Here is a 27,866-nt window from a genome sequence, read left to right as displayed (position 1 = left end):
AGGCTTGATACATTGAGAACACTTAGAGGGCTGGGTGCGGTGGCTCACTCCTGTAATCCCAGCACTTTGGGAGGCCAAGGCGGGTGGATCACCTGAGGTCAGACGTTCAAGACCAGCCTAACCAACACAGTGAAACCCTGTCTCTACTAAAGAATACAAAAAATTAGCCAGGCGTGGTGGCAGGCACCTGTGATCCCAGCTACTTAGGAGGCTCAGGCAGGAGAATCGCTTGAACGCAGAAGGCTGATGTTGCAGTGAGCCAAGATCACGCCACTACACTCCAGCCTGGGCAACAGAGTGAGACTCCATCTCAAAAAAAAAAAAAAAAAAAAAAAAAGAAGAAAAAGAAAAAGAAAACTTAGAGGTTCATGAGGACTGGAGCCACAGATGTGGAAAGAGGGGTTAGTAGAGACCAGATTCTGCAGGTATTATGATGACATTCCCCACTAAGGAGTTTAGATCTTCTCTTCAGAGCACTGGGGAGCCATGGCTGGTTTTGAACATGAGAGGGGCAGGAGGAGGTTTGTGATTTACGAAAGACCCCTCCGGTCCCAGACTGAGGGTGACTGCCGGGTGACTAGAAGAGAGAGGAGTGAGACTGAGCAGGAGACCAGGGAGGAAGTAGGGTGGGGACCCCGAGGGGGAAGGGGTGAGGAGGAGTCTAGAACAGGGCCAGGGACATGGGACAGAGAGGAGGGGACGGATTCAGCAGACATTGAAGAGGCAAGACAGTTGGGGCTTGGTGAGCAGCAGGCTTGGGAAGGAAGATACAAAGCAGTAATAAATAGCATGGGCCAAGCGGTCTGAGTGAGGCTGGGAGTAGTGGCATGTACCTGTGGTCCCAGCTACTCAGGAGGCTGAGGTGGGAGGATTGCTCAAGCCAGGGAGTTCGAGGCTGTAGTGAACCATGATCATATCGCTTCACTTCACCTTGGGTGATGGAACGAGACCCTGCCCACCCCCTACCCCCTCGTAAAAAAAAGAAAAAAAAATACACTGCCTATGAGTTAGCCTTGCTCTACAAGGAGCAATTTTTTGGTTTCTTTTTGCTTTTGTTTTTGTTCGAGAAAGAGTCTTGCCCTGTTGCCCAGGCTGGAGTGCAGTGGCATGATCTTGGCTCATTGCAACCTCCACCTCCCGGGTTCAAGAGATTCTCCTGCCTCAACCTCCTGAGTATCTGGGATCATAGACCCACACCACCATGCCCAGCTAATTTTTGTATTTTTAGTAGAGACGGGGTTTCACCATGTTGGTCAGGATGATCTCAATCTCCTGACCTTGTAATCCACCCACCTCGGCCTCCCAAAGTGCTGGGATTACAGGTATGAGCCACCGCACCCGGCTTCAGTTTTTAAAGTAAAAACAAAAACAAAAACAAAAAACAAAACAAAACAAAAAACAGAAACAGAAAAAAAAAAAAAAAGACTGAGTTGCCTCGGACAAGAGACTTCATCTCCCTGAGCCTCCATTTCCTCATCTGTAGAATGGGGCTGTTATGATGGGGCTGTTTTGAGGAGTTGCAAGGCTTGTGCCTGCCTGCGCTAAGTGCAGAGTGAAGGTGCAACTATCATTACCCCCAACATCTTGATTGGGGTCACCCTGATCCCTCGATATCCCATAATACTCCCCCTCTCAGCCTTCAAGTGTCTGCTCTAATGTTCCCGTGACACCTTATGAGCTCAGTTCTCCTTTTGAGGGCCTCACTATTTTGTTTCCTTTGCAGCCCTTATCCCCTTTATAGTTGTTAATTAAATGTGTAATTACATGATGGCTTAATGTTTGTCTCTCTTACTGGGTGAGTGCACCAGGAGACCAAGGCCGGGGCTGTCACCACCGCTGTGTCCTCAGCAAACGCTTGTCTGATGAGTGACTGACAGATGAGCAAATGAGCAAGTATTTGATTCATAAGTGCATGCGTGATTAAATAAATGAGTGAGCAAATGACTCAATGAGTAAGCAACTGAAAGGGAGAAATCGAAGGTAATTTCCAAACTACCAATATCCCAGAACTGTGTAGGTAAGTTTTTCTCCATCATTTAGAGCGGTTTTTGATACTCCAGAGTGGGAAATAAGCAACAACAGTCAGATATCGGAGTGGCAGAGAAAATAGTTTGCGATGAGGAGGGCCGCAGCGACCTCTCCAGGTGCAGCCTGGAGGAGCGCGTCCCGTGCAATTAGTAAAACAAAGTCGGGTTTGAAAAAGACGGCGCAGCTAAGAAGCTAACAGCGGTCGCCCGAAAGGTGGAATTGAACCACTCTGTCGCTAGACAGCTACAGGTTTGAAGCCTGCACCCCAGACCACTGAGGCTCATCCGGGCGAAAGCCTAGTTTTCCCGAGAAGCTATATAAGGATCATAAATGCTTACCTTTTAGAGTTACGGTCGCATCCTTTGGGGAAGTGAGAGATGGTTGGCTTCAGGGGTTATAAATTCTCCCCACTCGTTTATCATGACGGATGTCCTTATAAAATGTTGCCTTCGCTTCACATAGCATGAATCATCCTCGCTCACAAAACCGTCTCATTTACATAGCGCCACGCATTCTGGGAAGCAGCGCCTGAGCACCTGGCAAGCGGTTAAAGGGCCCAGGACCCCCTTTTTCCAAAATGAAAAGTCAGCTTTTTAAGAGGAGAGATTCACGATTCGGCATTCAGAATCGCCTTCTCGGAAAATTCCGAATTCTCCTTCTGCGGAGGAGTGAGTGGGTTCCTGTTAGAGTCTGATTCACCCTGGCCCCGAAGGCTCTGGGCAGGTGGCTATAGGGCTGGTGCGACACCTGCTGGTCTTTTATGGAATTGCGTGGCTCGATAAAGCTCCGCGTTCTTTCAAACGTTTACTGAGCGTCTACGGAGTCCCAGGGACTGTCCTCCGTGCTGGTGATAACAGACATCCTATCCCGATTGAGTTTAAACACTAGACATAATCAATTTCTGCACTTGCGTTTTATGGTTGGGGAAACAGGTTCAGAAACGGATAGTACCATATCCCAGTTAAAACAGCTCATCCACTTAGGGAACTCGAACTTGTGTTATAATTTTTTTTACAAAAAAGATGATTCTTTTTTCTTAAATTTTTATATGTTTAGGAGGTACAGGTGCCGATTTCTACATGCATGTGTTGGTTGCATCGTGGTGAAATCTGGGCTTTTAGTGTACTCACCATGAAAAATTCTTCAATATTCTAAGTCGGTGATTCTTCGGCAACAATACCATTCTCCCGCGTGAAACTCTCCCATGATTTCCATTTCAGAGTAAAAGTCAAAGTTCTCACCTTGCTTGACAAATCCCTGTAATCCAGCCCCTATGACCCCTCTGATCCTGTCTCACAAACTCCTCTTCCCTCGTATTCTTGGCTGCCAGCATACAGACGTCTTGCTGCACACATCGAGCATGCTACCTCCACAGACACTTCGTGCTTGCTGGTCCCTTAGCCTGGATCTCTTCCTCTTCACATGTTTCCATGGCTCACCGCCTCCCTTCACTCTGTCATCTGATCAAATATCAGCACTCAGTGTGGCCTTCCCTGACGACTCAGTTTAAAACAGCGAGTGGTCGGGCAAGGTGACTCACGCCTGTAATCCCAGCACTTTGGGAGGTCGAGACGGGCGAATTACCTGAGGTCAGGAGTTCAAAACCAGCCTGGCCAATGTGGTGAAACCCGGTCTCTACCAAGTGTACAAAAGTTAGCCGGGAGTGGTGTTTCATGCCTGTAATCCCAGCTACTCAGGAGCTTGAGGCAGGAGAATTGCTTGAACCCGGGAGGCGGAGGTTGCATTGAGCCAAGATGGCACCATTGCACTCCAGCCTTGGTGACAAGAGTGAAAATTAGTCTCAGGAAAAAAAAAAAGCCTGTAATCCCAGCACTTTGGCAGGCCGAGGCAGGTGGATCACGAGGTCAAGAGATCGAGACCATCCTGGTCAATACGGTGAAACCCCGTCTCTACTAATACAAAAAAAAATTAGCTGGGCATGGTGGCACGTGCTTGTAATCCCAGCTACTCAGGAGGCTGAGGCAGGAGAATTGCCTGAACCCAGGAGGCGGAGGTTGCGGTGAGCCGAGATCGCGCCATTGCACTCCAGCCTGGGTAACAAGAGCGAAACTCCGTCTCAAAAAAAAAAAAAAAAAAAAGGAGCTCTAGACGTTACCCCAACTCTCTCATCACCACATGCCATTTTCTGTGTCTATTATTTGCTTATTGTCTGTCTGTTTCTGCTAGAATATCAGTGCCATGAAACTATGCAGTTTTGTTTTGTTTGTTTTTTGAGACAGAGTCTCACTCTGTCACCCAGGCTGGAGTGCAGTGGCGTGATCTCAGCTCACTGCAACCTCCATTTCCCGGGTTCAAGTGATTCTCCTGCCTCAGCCTCCCGAGCAGCTGGGACTACAGGCACCCACTACCAAAACCCAGCTCAGTTTTGTATGTTTAGTAGAGATGAGGTTTCACCATGTTGGCCAGGCTGGTCTCGAACTCCCGACCTCAGGTGATCCTCCCACCTGTTTTTGACCATTGCTGTATCCCTAGTGCCTAAAAAGTGCTTGAGAACATACCAGATATTTAGTAAATGTCTGTGGAATGAATAAAGGAACATTATCACTGTCTTTTTCTTTCTTCTTCTTCCAGACAGAATCGTACTTTGTCTCCCAGGCTGGAATGCAGTGGTGCGAAAATGGTTCACTGCAGCCTCGACATCCTGGACTCAAGTGATCCTCCTGCCTCAGCCTCTGTGGGATGACAGGCATCACGTCCAGCTAATTTAAAAATTTTTTGTAGAGACTGGGGCCTCACTTTGTTGTCCAGGGTGGTCTCGAACTCCTGGCCTCAAGCAATCCTCCCGCCTTGGCCTCCCAAAGTGCTGGGGTTACAGGTGTGAGCCACAGCACCTGGCCTCACTATCCTTCTTTGAGCCTCGGTTTCCTTATCTGTATAACCAGACTAGTACAACTGATCTCACTGGAGAAATCATAATATAAACGTCTGACACTGGATGAGGCGACTGGGAGGAGCTCAGTAAAGGCTGTTTCTGCTGGGCGCGGTGGCTCTCACCTGTAATCCCAGCACTTTGGGAGGCCGAGGTGGGTGGATCACTGGAGATCAGGAGTTCGAGACCAGCCTGGCCAACATGATGAAACACCATCACAAGGAAAAATACAAAAATTAGCCAGGTATGTTTTTTTTGCACATTTTAAATGTCTGTAATCCCAGCTACTCGGGAGGCTGAGGGAGAAGAATCCCTTGAACCCAGGAGGTTGAGGTTGCAGTGAGCCGAGATTGCACCACCGCACTCCAGCCTGGGCAACAGAGCGAGGCTCCATCTCAATAATAAATAAATAAGGCTGTTTCACCGGGTGCAGTGGCTCACGTCTGTAATCCCAGAATTTTGGGAGGCCGAGGCGGGTGGGTCACAAGGTCAGGAGATCCAGACCATCCTGGCTAACACAGTGAAACCCCGTCTCTACTATAAATACAAAAAATTAGCCTGGCTTGGTGGCTAACTTTTTGTATTTTAGTAGAGACAGGGTTTCACCATGTCAGCCAGGATGGTCTCGATCTCCTGAGCTCGTGATCTGGCTACCTCGGCCTCCCAGAGTGCTCGGATTATAGGCGTGACCCACCAGGCATGGCTGGGAAACAATATTATAACTGCTTACTGTGCATTTATTATATGCCAGGCCCCATGCCAAGGACTTTACCTGTAGGTATAGTTATCATTGACAGTTTTCTTTTTTAATATTTTTGCAGAGATGAGGTCGTGCTATGTTGCCTAGGCTTGTCTTGAACTCGTGGCCTTAAGTGATTCTCCCACTTTGGCCTTCCAAAGTGCTGGGACTGCAGGTGTGAACCACCGTGCCTGGCCTAATGACAGTTTTCCATTAGAGGAAACTGAGGCTTTGAGAGGTCAAGTCACGTGCTCAAGGTCACACAGCCAAGGGGTGGTGGGGGCCAGGATTCAAACCCAGGTCAGTGGATCTTTAGACCTCCATCTCTTCCCAGTCTCCCCAAGCATCCCTTTGCTTCTCCCTTTCCCAGTTTAGATTTCTTTTGTTTTCTCTTCTTTTTTCTTTTCTTTTCTTTTTTTGATGGAGTTTCGCTCTATCACATGATCCTGGCTCACTGCAACCTCTGCCTCCTGGGTGGAAGTGATTCTCCTTCCTCAGCCTCTGGAGTAGCTGGGATTACAGGTGTCTGCCACCACAGCTGGCTAATTTTTGTATTTTTAGTACAGACAGGGATTCATCATGTTGGTCAGGGTGGTCTGGAACTCCTGACCTCAGTGATCTGCCCACCTTGGCCTCCCAACCAAAGTGCTGGGATTACAGGTGTGAGCCACCAGGCCAATCCTGTAGATTTTTTTTTTTTTTTAGAGACAGGGTCTCCCTCTCGTTCAGGTTGAAGTGCAGTGGCATGATCATAGCTCTCTGTAACCTCGAACTCCTAGGCTCTAGCAATTCTCTTGTCTCAGTCTCCAGAGTAGCTGGGACTACAGGTGCGCATGACCATGCCCGGCTAATTTTTTATTTTTTTGCAGAGAATGGGGTCTCACTATGCTGCTCAGGGTGGCCTCGAACTTTTGGCCTCAAGAAATCCTCCCACATTGCTTTGCAAAGTGTTGGGATTACAGATGTGAGCCATCATGCTAGGCCTTGGATTACAGTTTTGAAACTGGAAGTTCAGGGAGGCCCTGCATTTGTTCCCGAGGCAATCAGGATGGAGAGAAGTGGGTGGATGAGAGCAGACTGGGAGGCAGAATAGACATCATCGTGACTGATTATTTGTGGGAGGTGAGTGTGTGGAAGTTCAGAGCCATGCCCGGGTGTCTGGCCTGGTAACAACATGGGTGGCGAGGACACCTCTTAGTTGGAAATCAGGTAGGATGAGGAAGAGGTTTGGTTAGATTTAGTGGGGAAGGGGCATCCAGAAGTCGATGGACACATAGGTTTGGGCTCAGTTGAGGTGGCTACACAGTAGGCAAGCTGTGGGATCCATTAGTGATGTCTGCCTTGAGCACAGGCATGGGAAGTGGCTGCCAAGGCTTGGCTAACCTTGGAATGGGTGGTCTGTCAGCATCTTCCCCTCAATCATTTCTTTTTTGTTGTGACAGAGTCTCGCTTTGTTGCCCTCGCTGGAGTGCAGTGGTGCAATCTTGGCTCACTGCAACCTCCACCTCCCAGGTTCAAGCAATTCTCATGCCTCAGCCTTCTGAGTAGCTGAGACTACAGGTGTGCACCACCACACCAGCTACTTTTTCTGTTTTTAGCAGAGATGGGGTTTCACCATGTTGACGAGACTAGTCTCAAAACTTCTGGCCTCAAGTGATTAGCCCCCCTTGGCCTCCCAAAGCGGTGGGATTACAGGCATGAGCCCCCGCACCCGGCCTCCCCACAATCATTTCATAACTTACACAGATGGCAGAGATAGCTTCCTCCCCAGAGATCGGGAAGGTTCTCCTGCAGTGTCACTTAAGTGCATTTCAGTGCAGCAAGGTGAAAGCTGGAGGACTCTGGAAGCACAGGAGGCCTCGGGTTTTCCACAGGAGTCTTTATTACAGTGTAAATCCAAGCTCAGGCCTCCCCTGGGCCCCATGCAAAGCCCCGACTTGGGGCTAGTGGCGTCCAGGAGACGCCAACGCCTCACGGCGCCTCCAGCGGTGGGTCACGGAAATGCAGGGCGGTGCCCTGTCTAGGCAACTACAAGTCCCAGCAGGCGCCGCGGCCAAGATGCCTCGTCTTTCCTGGACTCCCGGAGAAGAGCCTCTTGGGAAATGTAGTCCTGGCCGCTCAGGCAATTAGCGCAGATTCCCTAGTGGGAGTGATCCTGACACCCACCGGGAAAAGGCTCGGGTCGAGGGGGGGAGTGGGTGAGAACGGACAGGAGATGGAGTGGGGGCAGAGGGCTGCTGGGGGTGGGGGCAGGCGTCCCGCAGGCAGAGACACCGTTCTCATTCGGCTTTGGCTTTGGATCCGGAGACTGCGGCTGCTGCAGAGGCCAGGGCTCCGGTCCCTGGGATTTTAGCTCGGATCCTGAAGGAGAAACAGGTGGAATCATGAGGTGGGGCAAGAGAAGTGGGGTGGGCACCTGGGGACTACGGGGAAAGCTGGGTGGGAAACTGCCAGAAAGCCCGAAGCCCGCTCCTGCTTGCCACCTAGTGGCCTGTGTGGGAATTGCCTCCTCAGCCTTCTCAAGGAGACATTACTCCAGAAGATTTGGGGACAGCGAGAGTAGAAAGGAAAGGCTCCCAAGCTCCCCACCTCCCTCTCCCATCCACCTCTGCCCCATGCTCTTACTTAGCTTTGACGTGGCTCAACTGATTGGTCACCAAGCCCACATACTGGTCGATCTGAGCCTGGGGAGACCAAAAAATGGTGAAAGAAGGGATTGGAGGGGGTTCTTCTCTAGCTCACATAGGAGACTGCTTCCTCCCCAACCTCCAAATCGGGAGTTGTGAGGGGTGGCCCACCACGCCACCCTTGGCTCTAAACATCATGGAATACACTAGATGCCAGAGATGCCAGTTGTAGGGTCAGTCAGCTGGGCTGTGTGGAGAGTGATGTCAGGTGGAACGCACAAGTATCTGGCAGTGAGGCTGTGTCCTGGGCACGATGGTTAATCTTCGAGTGAGTTTGCATGTGTGTGTATTGTGGGGTAGGGTGAGAACAGACCGAATTGCTATTGGCTGGCAAGTCTCTGAGTGGATTGATTTGTATATATTTTATTTTATTATTATTATTTTTATTTCTTTGAAGACAGGGTCTTGCTCTGTCACCCAGCCTGGAGTTCAGTGGCACGATCTTGGTTCACTGCAACCTCAGCCTCCCGGGTTCAAGCAATTCTCCTGTCTCAGCCTCCCGAATAGCTGGGATTATAGGTGTGAGCCAACATGCCAAGCTAATTACAGACAAGATTGCACCACTGCACTCCAGCCTGGGCGACACAGCGAGATTCTGTCTCAGAAAAAAAAAATAGTTTTACCATGTTGGCCAGGCTGGTCTCGATCTCCTGACCTCAAGTGATCCGCCTGCCTCCACCTCGCAAAGTGCTCGGATTACCTGCGTAAGATACTCAGCCTTTTTTTTTAAGATGGGGTTTCACCATATTGGTCAGGCTGGTCTCGAACTCCTGACCGCAGGTGATCCGCCCACCTCAGCCTCCCAAAGTGCTGGGATTACAGGCCTGAGCCACCGTGCCCGGCACCTTTTTTTTTTTTTTTTTTTTTAAGATAGGTCCTTGCAGGCTGGCCTTGGGGGCTCACGGTTGTAATCTCAGCACTTTGAGAGGCCAACCAGGCAGGCGGATCATGAGGTCAGGAGATCAAGACCAGCCTGGCCAACATGGTGAAACCCTGTCTCTACTAAAAAATACAAAAATCAACTGGGCGTGGTGGCACATGCCTGTAGTCTCAGCTACTCTAGCAGCTAAGGCAGGAGAGTCACTTGAACCCAGGAGGTGGAGGTTGCAGTGAGCCAAGATCACACCAGTGCATTCCAGCCTGAACAACAGAGTGACATTCCCTCTCAAAAAAAAAATAAAAAAGATAAGGTCTTGCTCTGTTGCCCAGGCTGGAGTGCAGTGGCGTGATCATAGCTGACTGCAGCCTCGACTTTCTAGGGTTCAAATCATCTTCTTGCCTCAGCCGCCGGAGTAGCTGGGACTATAAGTGTGCATCACCATGCCTGGCTAATTTTTAACCTTTCTATAGAGATAGAGTCTCACTATGTTGCCCAGGCTGGTCTTGAACTCCCAGCTTCAAGCAACCCTCCTGTCTCAATCTCCCAAAGTGCTGGGATTACAGTTGTGAGCCACTGTGGCTGGCCTGATTTAAATACAGTTTAATTGTGAGTCTTGGTGATTCCAGCCTGTGAGGGATGGAATTAAGACTAACCACCAGGACACATTATCATCTGGCTCCCAGCTGTGCTGGAGAAGGGGCTGTCAGTCCATCCACCTGTCTCTGGATAGGATGGTCCTGCTTACGTCAGTGTTTTGGGCAACAACCATCCCAGTCTTGATTTTATTTTATTATTATTATTTATTTATTTATTTATTTATTTATTTATTTTGAGACAAAGTCTTGCTCTGTCACCCATGCTGGAATGTAGTGGCATTTAGCTGACATGTCAATTAAAATCAAGAGTGAAGGCCTAATCCCAGCACTTTGGGAAGCCAAAGGTGGGCGGATTGCCTGAGGTCAGGAGTTCAAGACCAGTCTGGCCAGCATGGTGAATCCCCATCTCTACTAAAAATACAAAAAATTAGCCGGGTGTGGTGGCATGTGCCTGTAATCCCAGCTACTTGGGAAGCTAAGGCAAGAGAATCACTTGAACCCAAGAGGCAGAGGTTGCAGTAAGCTGAGATCTCGCCATTGCACTCCAGCCTGGGCAACAGAGCGAGACTCCATCTCAAAAAAAAAAAAAAAGAGTGAAGGCCGGGCTCGGTGGCTCATGCCTTTAATCCCAGCACTTTGGGAGGCCAAGGCGGGTGGATCACTTGAGGTCAGGAGTTTGAGCCCAGCCCAGCCAACATAGTGAAACCCCATCTCTGCTAAAAATACAGAAATGAGCAGTGCATGGTGGCCGTGCGCCTGTAATCCTAGCTACTCGGAGGCTGAGGCAGGAGACTCTCTTGAGCCCAGGAGGTGGAGGTTGTAGTGAGCTGAGGTCCTGCCACTGCACTCCAGCCTGGGTAACAAAGACTTTGTCTCAAAAAAAAAAAAAAAAGCCGGGCACGGTGGCTCACGCCTGTAATCCCAGCACTTTGGGAGTCCAAGGCAGGCGGATAAAGAGGTCAGGAGATAAAGACCATCATGGCCAACATGGTGAGACCCCATCTCTACTAAAAAAAAAATACAAAAATTAGCTGGGCGTAGTGGCACATGCCTGTAGTCACAGCTACTTGGGAGGCTGAGGTAGGAGAATCGCTTGAACCCGGGACGTGGAGGTTGCAGTGGGCCGAGATTGTGCCACTGCACTTCAGCCTGGGCAACAGAGCAAGACCCTGTGTCAAAAAAAAAAATAAATAAATAAACCTGTCCTGGCTGATGCTGATGAGACACGTTAGTTAGGCTCTCGCTGTATTGAGAAGGTGCCGAAGCCAGGATACCTGTGTCTGCACATGTGTCAATGAGACCCTGGTTCTGGAAGGAGACAGTCAGACCCCCCATGTTTAGCTGGAGTGCTGACAGCTGAGGGTGCCACACTCACCTGGTGCTGCCGGTACAGCAGGGGGACGGTGAATAGACCGATCACTCCTGTGGGCACAGAGACGGGGGGCGTCAGGGTGCTCCCGAGAGATGAACAGTTCCATCTCGAGCCCCATCTCCCACCAGACTCCCCACCTTGCCCCTCATGGCCTTCCCAGCTCACCCAGAATGAGAAGAGTCAAACCATTGAAGATGGCACCCACGAAGGTCAAGATGTAGAAGAGGAGGGCCAGCTGGGGGTGAAGGTCAGGGTCAGCAGAGCCCACCAGGCACTCCCTCCCAGGCTGTGAATTTACCCAGTCAGTGCCCTCCCACCCCCTAGCAGGGCAGAGGTGAATGGGGGGAACCCAGGAGTGACTGGGAGCTCTAGGCCACCTTGAGGGAATCCACGAGGTCTTCTACCAGGAAGAAATGCCGCAGCTGCGTGGCCGCCGAGACCACGCGGGAGGCGATCTGCTGGGACAAGCGTTCCGTCTGCTCCCGAGTCAGGGTTAGGTCCACATCCAGGTAGGCTCTGTGGGGACAAAGGAGTGTGGAGTGTGGGGTGACTCAGTGGGTGACCGGCTCAGATTGGTGCAGGGGTGGCTGACACAAGGGTGAGGAATGGGGGTCGGGAGACCAGAGTTAGGACTGAGGGGCAACTCAGACAAATCACATGCAGAGGGCTGAGGTCAGGGTCAGGGTCAGGGGTGCAGGATGAAGGGCACCAGGTTCGGATCAGATTAGGATTGGAGGGCAGGTTAGAGGACTGGGATGAAGAACAATCAAGATGGGTCAGGGTCTGGCTGGGAGGTAGTGCCTGATCTGAGGTCACGGGTCATGCTCTAGGGTCAGGGGTCCTGGGGTCCAGGGGTTCAGGGCAGGGGCCAGGGGTTCTCACTGGAAAGGGTTGGCTCCATCCCCCCGGTGCACGGCCTGCAGCACTTTGCGGTAAACCCTGAGAGAGATGGTGCCGCAGAGCAGCAGCAGAGCCACATACGCGGCCACAGACACGATGCTGAAGTGCAGGAGGCAGAGGAGGGAGACCATGAGGCCGGTGAAGACCACGCCTGACGTCCTCGTGTCCTTCCAGTACAGCAGGTCCGCCACTGTGGAGGGGCGGGGGCATCAGGGCTTGGACCTGGCCTGGCTGGTCTCTTCACCTCCCTTTCCCTGTCCTACAGCTGAAAAATGACTTCTCAACACACCTGTTTGAGCATAACCTGATTTCCCTTTTTTTTTTTTTTTGAGATGGAGTCTCACTCTGTCACCCAGGCTAGAGTGCAGTGGTACGATCTTGGCTCACTGCAACCTCCACCCCCGGGTTCAAGTAATTCTCCTGCCCCAGCCTCCCTGGTAGCTGGGATTACAGGTGCCTGCCACCATGCCTGGCTCATTTTTGTGTTTTTTTAGTAGAGATGGGGTTTCACCATCTTGACCATGCTGGTCTTGAACTCCTGACCTTGTGATCCGCCTGCCTCAGCCTCCCAAAGTGTTGGGATTACAGACGTGAGCCACTGTGCCTGGCTTTTTTTTTTTTTTTTTTTTTTTTTTTGAGATATAAGGTCTCACTCTGTCACCCAGGTTGGAGTGTAGTGGTGCAATCATAGCTCACTGCAGCCTTGACCTCCTGGGCTCAAGTGATCCTCCCACCTCAGCCTCCTCAGTAGCTGGGACTACAGGTGTGCGCCACCACGCTCAGCTAATTTTTGTTTTTGTTTTGTCTTTAGAGGTGGGGGTCTCTCTGTGTTGCCCAGGCTGGTCTCAAACTCCTGGCCTCAAGTTATCCTCCTGTATCAGCCTCCCAAAGTGCCGGGATTAGAGCTGTGAGGCACAGCACCCAGCCTGATTTTCACATTTTTAGTGGCCTCTTTCTTTCCATGCTTACCTCCCTTTTTCTCTCCCTAGAAAACCCAAGTTAACCACCTAGCAAGTCCCCTAATCTTACTGCTCGCCATATAGTTATGTGTGGACACAGAAATACAAACTGATGCATCTTGGTCATTTCTCATGAAAAACAGAATTATGACGGGGGTGCTGGCTCACACCTGTAATCCCAGCACTTTGGGAGGCCGAGGCAGGCAGATCACCTGAGGTCAGGAGTTCAAGACCAGCCTGGCCAACATGGTGAAACCCCGTGTCTACTAAAAATACAAAAATTAGCCAGGCGTAGTGGCGCGTGCCTGTATTCCCAGCTACTCGAGAGGCTGAGGCAGGAGAATCGCTTGAACCTAGGAAGTGGAGGTTGCAGTGAGCCGAGATCATGCCACTGCACTCCAGCCTGGGCGACAGAGCGAGACTTTGTCTCAAAAAAAGAAAGAAAAATGGAATTGTACACACACTTTTCTGCATCATGCATACTTCACTTTTCCTCCTAATCAACTGAAATAGCTCCCTCTCCCCCTTTTTTTTACAAAGACGGGGTCTCGCTCTGTCGCCCAGACTGGATGCAGTGGCGTGATCATAATTCACTGCAGCCTCGAACTCCTGCACTCAAGCCATTGTCCACCTTTGGCCTCCCAAAGCACTGGAATTACCAGTGTGAGCCGCCATCCCCGATTACCTCTTCATTCATTCATTCCTTTTTTTTGGACAGAGTCTCACTCTGTTGCCCAGGCTGGAGTGCCATGGTGTGATCTTGGTTCACTGCAACCTCAGCCTCCTGGGTCCAAGCTATCCTCCCACCTCAGCCTCCTGAGGAGCATGCCACTGCGCCTAGCTAATTTTTTTATTTTTAGTAGAGATGGGGTTTTGCCATGTTTGCCAAGTTGGTTTCAAACACCTGACCTCAAGCAATCCACCCACCTGCCTTAGCCTCCCAAAGTGCTGCGATTACAGACATGCGCCACCAAGCCTGGCCTTAATTCATTCTTTTTTTTTTTTTTGAGATGGAATCTTGCTCTGTCACCCAGGCTGGAGTGCAATGGTGCAATCTCGGCTCACTGCAGCCTCCGCCTCCCGGGTTCAAGCGATTTTCCGGTCTCAGCCTTCCAACTAGCTGGGACTACAGGCGCCTGCTACCACACCTGACTAATTTTTTTGTATTTTTAGTAGAGATGAGGTTTCACCGTGTTAGCTAGGATGGTCTTGATCTCCTGATCTGGTGATCTGCCCGCCTGGGCCTCCCAAAGTGCTGGGACTACAGGCGTGAGCCACCACAGCCGGCCGTAGTTCATTCTTTTAAAGAGCTGCGTAGTATTCCATGTGTAGCTGTACTACACTCATTTTACTTAACCATGTATCTATTGCTGGGCTATTCAGTTTGTTTCCTACCCCTTCACCACAACCAGGACTGCAAGCAACATCCTTCAACAAATATTCTCACCTCCTAGAGCTACTATTTCTGAGATAGATTCCCAGGGTGGAATTGCTGGGTGGACTGTTTTTTTTTTTTTTTTTGAGATGGAGTCTTGCTTTATCACCCAGGCGGGAGTGCAATGGCACAATCTTGGCTCACTGCAACCTCCACCTCTCAGGTTCAAGCAATTCTCCTGCCTCAGACTCCCAAGTAACTGAGATTACAGGAGCATACCACCACACACGGCTACTTTTTTATGGTTTGGTAGAGATGGGGTTTCACCATTTTGCCCAGGTTGGTCTCAAACTTCCGACCTCCAGTGATCCTCCTGCCTCAGTCTACCAAAGTCTTGGGATTACAGGCATGAGCCACCACACCCAGCCTTGTATTTTATTTATTTATTTATGAGACAGAGTTTCGCTCTTGTTACCCAGGCTGGAGTGCAATGGTGTGATCTCAGCTCACCTCAACTTCCACCTCCCAGGTTCAAGCAATTCTCCTGCCTCAGACTCCCGAGTAGCTGGGATTACAGGCATGTGCCACCACGCCCATCTAATTTTTTGTATTTTCAGTAGAGATGGGATTTCACTGTGTTAGCCAGTATGGTCTCGATCTCCTGAGCTCGTGATCTACCCCCCTTGGCCTCCCAAAGTGCTGGGATTGCAGGCAGGAGCCACTACGCCCGGCCATATTTTTTTAGTTCTAGAGACAGGGTCTCACTCTGTCACCCTGGCTGGAGTGCAGTGGCATGATCATGGCTCACTGCAGCCTCTACCTCCCAGACTCAAACAGTCCTCCCACCTCAGCCTCCTAGCAGCTGGGACTACAGATGGTACCACCATATCAGCTAATTTTTTTTGGGGGGTGGGGACAGTCTTCCTCGGTCACCCAGACTGGAGTGCAGTAGTGCAATCTCAGCTCACTGCAACCTCTGCCTTCCCAGTTCAAGAGATTCTCATGCCTCAGCCTCCCAAGTAGCTAGGCTTATAGGCATTAGCCACCATGCCCGGACAGACTAATTTTTAAATATTCTGTAGAGAGAGGGTCTCACTATGTTGCCCAGGTTGAATTCCTGGCTTCAAGTGATCCTTCGCCTCGGCCTCCCAAAGTGTTGGGATTACAGGCATAAGCCACCGTGTCCGGTCAGATGTATTTTTTAATGTCATAAATTTTGAAACACTGCTAACTAGTAAGACCATAAGAGTTCTTATTTCCACAAGAAGCAAGAGAAAGATCTTTTCCGGGCCAGGCACAGTGGCTCACACCTGTGATCCCAGCATTTTGGGAGGCCAAGGTGGGCAGATCACAAGGTCAGGAGTTCAAGACCAGCCTGGCCAATATGGTGAAGCCCCATCTCTACTAAAAATCCAAAAAAAAAAAAAAAAAATAGTCAAGCATGGTGGCAGGCGCCTATAGTCCCAGCTACTCAGGAGGCTAAGGCAGAAGCTGGCCATGTTGGCTCAGGCCTGTAATTCCAGCATCTTGGGGGCTGAGGCGGGCAGTCACCTGAGGTCAGGAGTTCGAGACCAGCCTGACCAACATGCAGAAACCCTGTCTCTACTAAAAATACAAAAATTAGCTGGGTGTGGTGGCGCATGTCTGTAATTCCAGCTACTTGGGAGGCTGAGGCAGCAGAATGTCTTGAACCCAGGAGGCAGAGGCTGCGGTGAGCCGAGATCGCACCATTGCACTCCAGCCTGGGCAATAAGAGCAAAACACTGTCTTTAAAAAAAATTTAAAAAGGTATTTTCCCAGCATCCTGCCCCGGAATGGGTTATTCTTTTTAACTTTTGCCAGTGTGTCAGGTGTAAAGTGATATCCCCTTGATACCCTTAGCAACACATGTTTCTAAGTCTTCAATGTATTAATAACACCATACTCCTTTCCAGGCCCTAACTCAAATTTCTAACCCCTTTCTGAGACCCTTAAACACATCTCCTAAACCCAACCTGAGCCCTGACCAGTGATCTTTGTACCCCAACTTTCATCTCATCCCATTACAGGCTCACACCTGTAATCCCAACACTTTGGGAGGCTGAGGTGGGAGGATCACCTGAGGCCAGGAGTTCCAGACCAGCCTGGGCATGAGACCTCGTCTCTAAAAAAGTAAAATATAATAAGAAAATTAGCAGAGCGTGGTGGTCTGCACCTGTAGTCCCGATTACTTGGGAGGCCGAGGCGGGAGAGTCACTTGAGCCCAGGAGTTCCAGGTTGCAACGAGCTATGATCCCACCACTGCACTACAGCTTGGGCGACAGAGGGAGGCTTCGTCATTTAAAAATAAAAAGGAACTTTAGTAGTCTGCTTTCAGCTGAGCCCTGAAAAGCAGGAGCTCGGTACCTTTCTATTTCTTTGCAGATCCCCTCTATCCTCCCACCCTCCCTCCGATCCAACAGACCCCTCCGACCCGTCCCTGTTAGAAGCTCATCCCTCACTTCCATATCCTTCCAATGCATCTCCTCTCATTTACCTCTAAATAGGGCAGCCCCACTTCCTCCCAACGTAGGGGACCCCCAGGCAGGCTCCTAGTGGCCGGCGCAAGTGAGTGGGGGAGGGGCCAGGTCGCCTGAGGCGGGGGCTAAGTTTAGGCACGCTGGGGGGAGGGGGCCTCCCCGCAGCTGTTCTGGCCCGTCTGGCCGCTGAGTGACAGCACTGCCTGGGCCCGAGGCTGGGGGAGGGGGACCTCCCTGCTCCTGGGCCCCAAAGTGCTGGCTCGGAGGAGAAGGGACCCCAGGCTTCCTCCAGGTCCTCCCTAGACTGCCCCTCGGCCCCCTAGCCCCAGCCTGCAGCACTGGGGAATCAGACCAATAATAAACATGCCCCAGATGTGAGGGAGCTAAGGGTGAGTCTGGACCGCGTTCTGCCGACCTCAGCCCCCGTCCAGCCCGTCCCGCAAGCCCACCTTTACTCCCCATCTCGGCTCCGAGTGAGAGGCTGGGGACACCGCTGCTTCTCAGGGATTTTGCCCACTTCAGTAGAACCCGGAGGACAGGAGTAGGGAGGCGGGGCCCCTTTGGACTCAGCCAATGGCTGTCCATAGAGGTGGGGACAATTCCAAAAATGGAACCGTCTTGTAAACAGTCAAAAGCAATGGTGTCTTTACCCACTCCCTAGCTGTTCCTGGAGGCGGAGCATATTTTAAAGTAAGGCTGGGTCATTTTACAACTGGCTAATAGATGTGGTCAGAAGAAAGAAGGTTTCTGTTTGTTTTTGAGACGGAGTTTCGCTCTTGTTGCCCAGGCTGGAGTGCAGTGGCGTGATCTAGGCTCACCGCAACCTCTGCCTCCCGGGTTCATGCGACTCTCCTGCCTCAGCCTCCCGAATAGCTGGGATTACAGACATGCGCCACCACACCTGGCTAATTTGTATTTTTAGTGGAGACAGGGTTTCTCCATGTTGGTCAGGCTGGTCTCGAACTCCTGACCTCAGGAGATCCACCCGCCTCGGCCTCCCAAAGTGCTGGGATTACAGGCATGAGCCACCGCGTCCAGCTGTTTGTTTTTTCAAATAGAGGTGGAGTCTCCCTGTGTTGCCCAGGCTGGTCTTGCACTCCTGGCTTCAAGGGATCCTCCCGCCTCGGCTTCCCAAAGTGTTAGGATTACAGGCATGAGCCACTGTGCCCAGCCAAAAAGAAGAGTTTTTAAAAAGCACACAGTTTAGTTATAAATATTCTACGGTCACATCTAAATAAAGAGAGAACCGTATTTCTTCGGGGATTTGGCCTGTCCAAAATCAGCCACTAGGAGGAGCACTCCAGAAGAGGGAGAATTATTTTATTTTTATTTTTTGAAACGGTGTCTCACTCTGTCACCCAGGCTGGAGTGCAGTGGCGCGATCTCGGCTCACTGTGATCCGCCCTAAAGTGATCCGCCCGCCTCGGGCTCCTAAAATGCTGGGATTACAGGTGTGAGCCAACTTGCCTGACCGGGGAAATTTTTTAAAAGGGCAGAGTTTATCACATTTAGCCAATAGCAATACCTCCTCCCTTCTCCACTATCTGCTGTTCCTTGTGAGATTTGTCCCTTTAATTCAAAATCCTCTCACCCTTTGCCTCCTGTGGTCCAATGCAGCATCTTCATACATGTTGCTTACCTAGAAGGCGTGGCTCCACCGTGAATTCTGATTGGCCCGTGCTATCGAGACACTGTCCCTTTATTGGCTCTCGCTCCAGTGGTCCCCGCTGCTTTTCTTCCTCTTCCAGCAAGGGCTCTTCAGGCCCAGAGTTCGAATCTCGCGATCGGGATGGGGATGGAGTTTCTGCCTGGGGTGTCCCAGAGCCCGGACTGAGCTGGGGAGTCAAGACCTCGGGCGGTGACGGCTGAGCAAGTCGGAGTCGTAGGTCCAGTTCTGGCACGGTAGAAAGAGAAGGTTGTGAGCTTTCTTCTTGGAGGTGCCCTGAGAAGAAACCACCCACCCCTCTTGACTTCGGTCCCAGCACCTCGGATATCCCACCTTCCCCAGCTTCTCCCGCCTCCAATCCGTCAGGTTCTTCGGGTTCTTCGTCTTCCAGCGGGGTAGAGCTGCTGGTGGAAGAGTCCTCCCCGGATCCCACTCCCCGGGCTGCCACCCAGTCCAGCTGGTCCAACCGAAGCCTCAGGTCTTCCAGAGGGCGCTCGGATGGAGGGGCGGTATCAGGGTCACCCCGGCGTCCAGGCTCCGGGGATTGGCTCAGGCTGGGGATGCTCTCCAAGCTGTCGCCCAGGCTGGGCTGAGGGTGCTGGTCTCGTGGTTCCGAGACTGAGCGGCCCTGGGGGCGGGGGCGGCGGGCAGTTGAATCCCTGCGACTTCCAGAACCCACTACGCCATCGAAGGCGATGTAGGAGAAGGTCAGCTCCCGGGGGGTGCCCCAGTCCTGCGACGTAGTCTCCTCCTCGTCGTCCTCTGAGAATTCCCGGGCTGTGTGCAGCTCCCGAAAATCGGAGTCGTCGTTCCCTCCTGCAGCAGGTGAGGGAGAACCTTGTTTCTCTCAGCAGGCCCCTGAGCTGCCCACCCATGAACCCCTTCACATGCTCTCCTCCACTTACCTTCTGTGGAATCAGGGGTTGATGAGGCTGTAGACGGAGCTTCTTCTGCGAGAGGGAAAGAATCGAAGACTCTTAGAAGCTTAGACTGTCCGAATCACAGAAGTGTGCCAGTCCTGGAATCTTAGAATATTTGAATCACGGGACTTTTAGAACATTCTGCACACAGACTGTAAAACCTAGCATCACTGCCTGATGAAGTTCAGAGTCTTAGAAGTCCAAATCCGGGAATCTTAGAGTCTTCAAAGTAGGACTATTAGGAGGTTTCAATTCACTCATTCGTTCAACAACCATTTATTGAGCACCACTATGTGCCAGGCACTGTTCTAGGTCCTGGAGATACAGCTGTGAACAAAACAGATAAAATCCCTGCCCTCCTAGAGTTGACACTCTTTGGGAGAGACAGACAATAAACAAGTGAATATATGATGTCAGGTGCAGATGAGCCTACGGTGCAAAGTAAAGAAAGGTAGGGGAAGATAAAGTGAAGAAAATGAAGCGGTGCTGCTTCTCATAGGGTGGTCAGGAAGGCTTCTCTGATAAGACGCCGTTTGAGCAGAGATCTGAAGGAAGTGAGGAAGCCCTGCAGATGTTCAGGGAAGTCTTCCAGGTAGAGAATGAAGCCAATGCAAAGGCCCTGAATCAGGCATCATGCTTGGTATCTTTGAGGAACAGAGAGGTGTGAAGATGTGATTGGAGAGGAGTGAATGAAGAGGAGAGGGGTGGGAGGTGAGGGCAGAGAGGTACGAGGGGTGGAGAGAGACAGATGAGATGGTCCTCCCTTTGTAAGCCGAAGTAAGGACAAGATCTTAGCATGTTGAGATGATACTCGAAAATGCTGAAATCACCAATTCTTAGAATTTTGGCATCTGGACACCCAATACATGGAAGTGGCTAGATCTAAGGGTGTTGAAATCCCCAGCTGTCAGAACCCCCATGTGTGGGACAGAGAACGGTAGACATGAACTGTTAGAGCTGTGAGCTCAGAGATTGTGAGGATCAGGCCAGGCGTTTTCAGCTGGGAATCCAGCCCCTTAGAGCTAGTTCAGCGCTTTGCACATAGATGATGCTCAATGCAGTTTGGAAATTGAAATCTGACGCCCTGTGCCCTCACCTCTTTTCCTCAGCTGGGGAATGGGAGGCCTGGAGTGGTGCCAGTCTTCCCCAGGATTACCATTAATCAGTGGTAAACCCCGCTAAGGACCCATCAGTCCTTGCCCTCAACCCACCGATGGCTATTTTCCCGGGACAGGGGGTTGGACAGTTTGGGCGAGGTCGGGGCTGCCTCTTGGGCAGGAAACGAGGGTGGCATGAGAAGACGAGCAATGGGAAGTCAGACCCCTCTTTTCCATCCTGGTTTTACCCTCTGTTCAATCCCTCCCCGCCAGCTGCGGCCAGCACCAGAGCCAGGGGACAGCTCCCCGCGCACGTCCTCGTTCCCGGGCGGGGCCGGGCGGTACGTCCCAGAGCGCAGCGCGCCCCCCGCCTGCCGTCTCAGTGCCGCCCACCTCCGCCCTGTTTCGTCCAGGTCCTCCAGGTCAGGCTGCCCCCGTCACCGCCAGAGCGGGGGGGAGGGGAGAGCTTCCTTTGTCTCCTTTGCCTCCTCCCCCCAATCCCGGCTTTCCCGCAGGCAAGCGCCGAGGAGACACCAGGGAGTAACCCACTCGGACCTCTGGGGCCCACACCAGGCCCGAGCCTCCCTCTACTCACTGCAGTGGGCGAAGACCGGCAGGACCTGCCCCATGGCCCCCCTCGGGCCTGCATCGGGACCCCCGCCCACTCCGGCTGCGCCGCCCTGGGCCCGGGGTCGCAGGCGCTCATCTCCGCCGCGCCCACGACGCCGCTGCCATCCTCGCCGCCTCCTCCTCCCGGGCTGCTCCAGCCGCCGCCGCCGCCGCCGCCGCCCTGTGCTCGGCTCGGCGGGGGCGGGCGGGGCCGCGGTGGGGAAGGCACTGCAGCGCGCGGCCAGGGGCGTGGCCAGAGGAGGGGAGGGGAGGGGCCAGAGGAGGGGCGGGGAAACGCCGAGGAGCAGGCGGAGGGGCGTGGCCTACTCACTAAAGGGGCGGAGCCACGAGGGTGGACTACGGGATCAGGAAGGAGTGAAAAGAGGCCTGAAGGGCGGGGCCTAGACCGCAGAGGGCGCAGACTTTAGGGGAAGAGGGGCGGAGGCCTGGAGTCGGACGAGGGACCTGGGAGAGGATGATGAAGGAGCCTTGGCAGAGAGGATGGGAGGGTGGATCCCTGAGTGGGTTGGGGCGGAGCTAGGGGTGCCATTGAGGAGGGCGTGGAAAGAGTCTAATGCTCTGAGGTAGGGTAGGAGCCTAGATTTGCAAAGGGAGCGAAAAAGGGGGCCGAAAGAAACGATTCAGAAACTTTTGAAGCACGCATAGGCGCTCAAACATGGGCAGGGCTAAAGCAACTGGGAATTATTCAAATATGACTAGGTGGGGTTGGAACTCCAGGCGATGCCAGGTCTGCGAAAATTAGACGGGTCTGGAGCTGTGCGCTTGAATCCTGGATGGGTGGGGCCCGGAAGAGAAAATAACCAAAGCCCCAGAGAGGAGGGGTTGAACTAAAAAAAAGTAAAGAAAAAACAAATACATATAAAGCTTTTTGAGACAGGATCTCGCTCTGTCGCCTAGGCTGGATGGAGTGCAATGGTGCGATCACGGCCTCGACCTCCCGGGCTCAGGTGATCCTCCCACCTAAGCCATCCGAGTAGCTGGTGTCACAGGCACGTTCCACCACGCCCGGCTAAATTTTAATTTTTGTAGAGACGGGGTCTTGCTATGTTTCCCAGGCTGGTCTCAAACTCCTGGACCTAAGCGATCCGCCTGCCTCGGCCTCCCTAAGTGATGGGGTTACAGGCACGAACCACGCGCCCGGCCAAGTATAGTATTTACAGGTTTTGAGGCTGGGGACTGTACCACTGAGGTAGACGGAGCTTTGACTGCGTGTTGTGTTGAGAACACAGATTCTAGAGTTAATTTCCCTGGAACACCGGTTACTTCTGTGACTCCGTTTCTTCTTCCATCTGTAAACTGGAGATGATGACTTATAACTGTGTGACACATGATGAGTGCTACGTAATAGTTTGCTACTGGTATAGTATTATCTTTTTTTTTTTTTTTTTTCCTAATCCAGATCCCAAGCCCCGCTTTGTAGGTGCAGGAGAGAGGAGACCCAGAAGTGAAATTCCTTCTAGTAACCCGCCTAAAGTGCAGGTCAAAGGACAGGAAGGAGATTTAGGTGGTTTAAAATCTCACAGCGGAGGGGATTAATGGAGGGGGGCGGGCAGGTGTACGGGGTGGAGCCCTCCTGATCCCAGGGCTGAAGGATGGCGGCCCTGGCCCGTCAGCTGCAGAGTCTCCTCTGGACCGCTTGCAAGAAAAAAGAAAGGGAGAAGGAGGCGGAGAAGGAAGAGGAGGAGGAGGCGGGGCGCAGGGCCCCCGATGGGCCTCGGTCTCTGCTGACAGCGCCGCGGCGCGCCCAGCGGCCGCACGGGGGTGCCGCGGCGTCGTGGGGCCTGCGCTTTGGGGCGAGCGCAGCGCAGGGCTGGCGAGCGCGCATGGAGGACGCTCACTGCACTTGGCTTTCGTTACCTGGTCTGCCCCCAGGCTGGGCCTTCTTTGCCGTCCTCGACGGCCACGGTGGGGCTCGAGCTGCCCGCTTCGGTGCACGCCACTTACCAGGCCATGTGCTCGAGGAGCTGGGCCCGGAGCCTGGCGAACCCGAGGGCGTGCGCGAGGCGCTGCGCCGAGCCTTCTTGAGCTCCGACGAGCGCCTGCGCTCCCTCTGGCCCCGCGTGGAAACGGGCGGCTCCACGGCCGTCGCATTGCTGATCTCCCCGCGGTTCCTGTACCTGGCGCACTGCGGTGACTCCCGCGCCGTGCTGAGCCGCGCCGGCGCCGTGGCCTTCAGCACCGAGGACCACCGGCCCCTTCGACCTCGGGAACGCGAGCGCATCCACGCCGCGGGCGGCACCATCCGCCGCCGGCGCGTCGAGGGCTCTTTGGCGGTGTCGCGAGCGTTGGGCGACTTTGCCTATAAGCAGGCTCCGGGGAGGCCCCCCGAGCTACAACTCGTTTCTGCGGAGCCTGAGGTGGCCGCACTGGTACGCCAGGCGGAGGACGAGTTCATGCTCCTGGCCTCTGATGGCGTCTGGGACACTATGTCTGGTGCTGCTCTGGCGGGACTGGTGGCTTCGCGTCTCCGCCTGGGCCTGGCCCCAGAGCTTCTCTGCGCGCAGCTGTTGGACACGTGTCTGTGCAAGGTCCTGGGGGTGGGGCGTGGTATCTTTGAGGCTTAGTGCCTCAAAGGGAGAGAGCCTCGGGATTTGGGGGAGGAGGGCTTTGATGGAGAGGCAAGAGTAAAGCTAGAGAAGGAGGGGGTGGGTCTCAAGCGAAGGGCGTGGCCCGAAGTGGGCAGGGTCAAAATTCAGAGGGCGGAGCCTGAGGTATGCTTTGAGGCACCAGCCGAGAGTTAGTGGAAAGGATTTAAGAGAAAGGGCGTGGGCTTTTGGAATGGAGCGGTTCTAGGTAGGAGCGGGGCCTGAAATATGATTAGTACTGGAAGGTGGAAGAGCAGGTAAACATCAGAGCGGGCGGAGCTGTAGGGAAAGGGCACTGTTCTCTCAATAAGGAGGGCCTAGGATAGGACATGGTTAGGTCCCAGTAGGAGAGGACTGGCAGGTGGGTGAGACGAGACAAATGGGCATAACCAGATTGAAGTGAGAGACTTGAACCTGGGGATTGCTGGGAAGCTCTGCCTTCGGCTCTCCCCCATCAGTCTCCGTTTTCTCCACCGGCTTCAGGGCAGCCTGGACAACATGACCTGCATCCTGGTCTGCTTCACCGGGGCTCCTAGGCCTTCTGAGGAGGCGATCAGGAGGGAGCTAGCACTGGACGCAGCCCTGGGCCGTAGAATCGCTGGTGAGCAGGCTCCGGGGGCCCAGCTGGAGGGGTGGTTGGCCCGCGAGGGCTCTTCCATAACTTTTTTTTTTTTTTTTGAGATAGAATCTCGCTCTGTTGCCCAGGCTGGAGTGCAGTGGCACAATCTGGGCTCACTGCAATCTCCGTCTTCCCAGGTTCAAGGGATTCTCTGGCCTCAGCCTTCAAGTAGCTGGGATTACAGGCATGCACCACCACACCCAGCTAATTTTTGTATTTTGAGTAGAGATGGGGTTTAACTATGTTGTCTAGGCTGGGTCTCAAACTCCTGGCCTCAAGTGAGCCACCCGCCTCGGTCTCCCAAAGTGCTGGGATACAGGTGGGCACCACTGTGCCCAGCCTAACTCTTGACTCTTTCTCAGAACTGTGTGCCTCTGCTCAGGAGCTCCCCAGCCTGAACACAGTTTTCAGGACTCTGGCCTTAGAGGACATCCCAGATTTACCTCCTGGGGGAGGGCTGGACTGCAAGTAAGTTGGGGTGAGGAAGGGTGGGGTGGAATGGCAGTGAAGTGGGAGGAGGAGGGTCCCCTCCTGAGGGCCTTCCTATGCTCTCCAGGGCCGCTGTCATCGCTGAAGCTTATTCTAAGATCTGCCAGGTCTCAGAAGAGTGCAGAGAGGTAAGAATCTGTGTTCTCTGATGTTTCTTTTAGGAGAGGAGCCCCTCTACCCCTCTTAGTGACAGGGATATTGAAGCCAGTGAGGATAAGAGATTTGCCTGATATATTTTCTTCCTCTTTTCTCTTTTCTTTCTTTCCTTCCTTCCTTTTCTTCCTTTTCTCTTTCTTTTTTTTAAATGAAGCCTTGCTCTGCCGTCCAGGCTGGAGTGCAGTGGCACAATCTCAGCTCACTGCAACCTCCACCTCCTAGGTTCAAGTGATTTTCCTGCCTTAGCTTCCTGAGTAGCTGGGATTACAGGCGCACGCCACCACACCCCGCTGATTTTTGTATTTTTAGTAGAGACAGAGTTTCACCATGTTGGTCAGGCTGGTCTTGAACTCCTGACTTTGTGATCCGCCCGCCTCGGCCTCCCAAAGTGCTGGGATTACAGGCATGAGCCACCACACCCAGCTTCTTTTCTCTTTTTCTCTCTTTTTTTTGAGACAGGGTCTTGCAATGTTGCCCAGGCTGGTTTCAAACTCCTGGGCTGAAGGGATCCTCCTGCCTTGGCCTCGCAAAGTGCTGAGATTACACGGCAACCCAGCCAGCTTGCTATATTAATACATTCCAACTCCTGGCCCTGAAGCATTGTGCAAGGCATGATGAGGGAGACATAGATGCAGAGAAGATGTTGTGATTCTCCTCCAAGAAATGTGGGCCCTGCAATGCCCACATTGCCCCATCATCCTAAGTGCCTCCCACATCCAAGAATAAGGTGGAAACATTCAGGGAATGCTAATGACTAATTCTAAGACCTGGATGCACAGGAGATACCATCAGGACATATATGAGTATGGTCCAGGTCTTAGACGGGAGAAGTTGTAATGGGGCCCAGATAGCTAAGGGGATTTTCGAGATATCCAAAGAAGTAGTGGTGGAAAAGGGCATGGAGTGGGATCAAAGAAGAAATGTGAGGAAGCTGGGTTTAGAGCCCCAAGGTCTTTCTTTTTTTTTGAGACGGAGTTTTACTCCTGTTGCCCAGGCTGGAGTCCAATGGCGCAATCTGCAACCTCCGCCTCCCAGGTTCATGCAATTCTCTTGCCTCAGCCTCCCAAGTAGCTGGAATTACAGGCACATGCCACCACGCCTGGCTAATTTTGTATTTTTAGAAGAGACTAGGTTTCACCATGTTGGCCAGGCTGGTCTCAAACACCTGACCTCAGGTGATTCACCAGCCTCGGCCTCCCAAAGTGCTGGGATTACAGGCATAAGCCACCAGGCCTGGCTGAGCCCAAAGGTCTTTGCATGGCAGAGAAGGGAGTTTGATTATTATCATGTGGATGAGGGAGGATTGCTGATAATTTCTCAGTAGCTGAAGGAGGTATTTGTCAGTTTTCTTTGAGTTGTGAGCAATGGCCACAGAAGCCCAATTCAAACTGGTAAAGCAAAACAGGGAATTTACTGGGCCATGTAATTGAAGTATTCAAAGCCTTAAGGCATGGCTGCATCCAGCTGACAGATAGCGTCATCATAGGCTCTTCTTTTTATTTTCTTCGAGTTGGATTCATCCTCTTTCAGGGTCTTCTCTTGAGGTAGCTGAGACTTGCAACTCCAGGCTCAAACCCCAGCAACCTGACCTCCCCAGTGGAGCGAGTTTGCCAGTTTCCCGGGAGTTGCAGCAGTGGTCCTTCGGAGCTGGTTCTCATTGGCCACACCAGGTCACACGCCTGATCAGTCACTGTGTCTCTGATTGGCCAGGCTGGGGGTTGGGGTCCACTCCACTCAAACAGTAATGGATTGTGAGATGGTTATGGTGGTCCCTCAAAGGAAAGGGAAGACAGGATTTCCAATTACCTTCTCCCACATTTTGTGTTACAGAAGGGGCAGGATGGGGCTGGGAAGCCCACCGCCACGGATTTGGGCTCTGCCTCGGACATGGAGGCCTGACAGCAGTTGCCCTTTAGGGATCCTTTGCTCCACTGGGGCCTCAACAGAACTAAAGAAGAAAACGGACCCCTTCCCCAGCCACATGTACCAGCGGAAGGAAGGCAGACCAATGTAGGAACCCAACATGCTTATTTCTCCTTCTCTTACTTCCCTCTCACAGATAAGTCTTACGAGAGGGGAAATTCCACCATCACCCAGACTGAAAAGAAAAAAGCCCCAAACGAAAGAAAAAAAAAAAGCAACAAAAAACCCCCCACCAAATGTTTTTGAAATATTCAGAGCTGAACAGATTCTGAGAGATCACCTAGTCCAATAACCTCTTTCTTTCTTATTATTCATCTGTTTCTGAGGGGAAGTAGAGTTTTGATTATTAAATTGTATTTACATAAGTGATTCCAAATACATTTTCTTGTAAACAAACAAACAAACGTGATTTGCCTAGTCTGTTAGCAAATACGTTATTGGGCTCCTGCTGTGTGCCAGGTCTCAGGCTCACAGCCATGAGTCAGGCTGACTCACCAGGATCCTTGCCCCACTGGGGCTGACCTCCTGGTCAAGAGACACAGCAAACAAGGGAATCGATAAATAAAGTCGTCGCCGGGCGCGGTGGCTCACGCCTGTAATCCTAGCACTTTGGGAGGCCGAGGGGTGGATCACCTGAGGTCAGGAGTTCAAGACCAACCTGGCCGTCATGTCATGGTGAAACCCCGTCTTTAAAAAATAAATAAATAAATGTGGCTCACACCTGTAATCTGAGCACTTGGGGAGGCTGAAGTGGGAGGATCACTTGAGCCCAAGAGTTCGAGACCAGCCTGGGCAACATAGCAAGAACCAATCTGTAATTAGTAATAAAAAAATAAAATAAAGTCATCTTGAAGACT

At 52.3% G+C, this 27,866-nt stretch overlaps 3 protein-coding genes and 1 non-coding gene across 5 annotated transcripts in view; 1 reads left to right on the top strand and 3 right to left on the bottom strand.

Moving 5' to 3' along the window:
• ERCC1 (ERCC excision repair 1, endonuclease non-catalytic subunit) overlaps positions 1-2,669 on the bottom strand; it is a 66,950-nt gene extending 64,281 nt beyond the window's left edge. The window contains exon 1 of the mRNA XM_064381167.1: positions 2,367-2,669. The gene's annotated coding sequence lies outside the window, so the exon portion shown is untranslated. The remainder of the gene's footprint in view (positions 1-2,366) is intronic.
• TRNASTOP-UCA (transfer RNA opal suppressor (anticodon UCA)) lies at positions 2,232-2,318 on the bottom strand. The gene has a single exon. It is a non-coding gene; the product is annotated as a tRNA-Sec (tRNA).
• A 4,847-nt stretch (positions 2,670-7,516) lies between the features above and the next one.
• Positions 7,517-21,448, bottom strand: RTN2 (reticulon 2). 2 transcript variants are annotated; one of them, XM_012446594.3, is made up of 10 exons: positions 21,203-21,448; positions 19,496-19,540; positions 18,924-19,406; positions 18,564-18,818; positions 12,075-12,282; positions 11,570-11,708; positions 11,358-11,427; positions 11,196-11,242; positions 8,283-8,341; positions 7,517-8,018 (listed from the first exon to the last, which is right to left on the bottom strand). In XM_012446594.3, exons 1-10 carry the CDS (start codon positions 21,234-21,236, stop codon positions 7,937-7,939), a joined length of 1,422 nt encoding a protein of 473 aa, XP_012302017.1. In that variant the 5' UTR covers positions 21,237-21,448; the 3' UTR covers positions 7,517-7,936. The 2 variants fall into 2 exon arrangements, with proteins under 2 accessions (XP_012302017.1, XP_012302018.2); XM_012446595.3 differs by lacking the exons at positions 18,564-18,818; positions 18,924-19,406; positions 19,496-19,540; positions 21,203-21,448 and adding an exon at positions 17,374-17,483.
• A 1,343-nt stretch (positions 21,449-22,791) lies between these two features.
• On the top strand, positions 22,792-27,866 carry PPM1N (protein phosphatase, Mg2+/Mn2+ dependent 1N (putative)). Its single transcript, XM_012446596.2, has 5 exons — positions 22,792-23,765; positions 24,306-24,423; positions 24,804-24,909; positions 24,998-25,058; positions 26,917-27,866. The coding sequence occupies exons 1-5, from the start codon at positions 22,830-22,832 to the stop codon at positions 26,983-26,985; spliced, it is 1,290 nt and encodes a 429-aa protein (XP_012302019.1). The 5' UTR covers positions 22,792-22,829; the 3' UTR covers positions 26,986-27,866.

The sequence above is a fragment of the Aotus nancymaae genome, unplaced genomic scaffold (genome assembly GCF_030222135.1).
Source record: "Aotus nancymaae isolate 86718 unplaced genomic scaffold, 86718_ANA_hifiasm-v0.15.2.pri h1tg000028l, whole genome shotgun sequence".
Classification (NCBI taxonomy): Eukaryota; Metazoa; Chordata; class Mammalia; order Primates; family Aotidae; genus Aotus; species Aotus nancymaae.
Note: the sequence above shows the minus strand (reverse complement) of the source record. Positions and strands in the feature narration are given on the sequence as shown.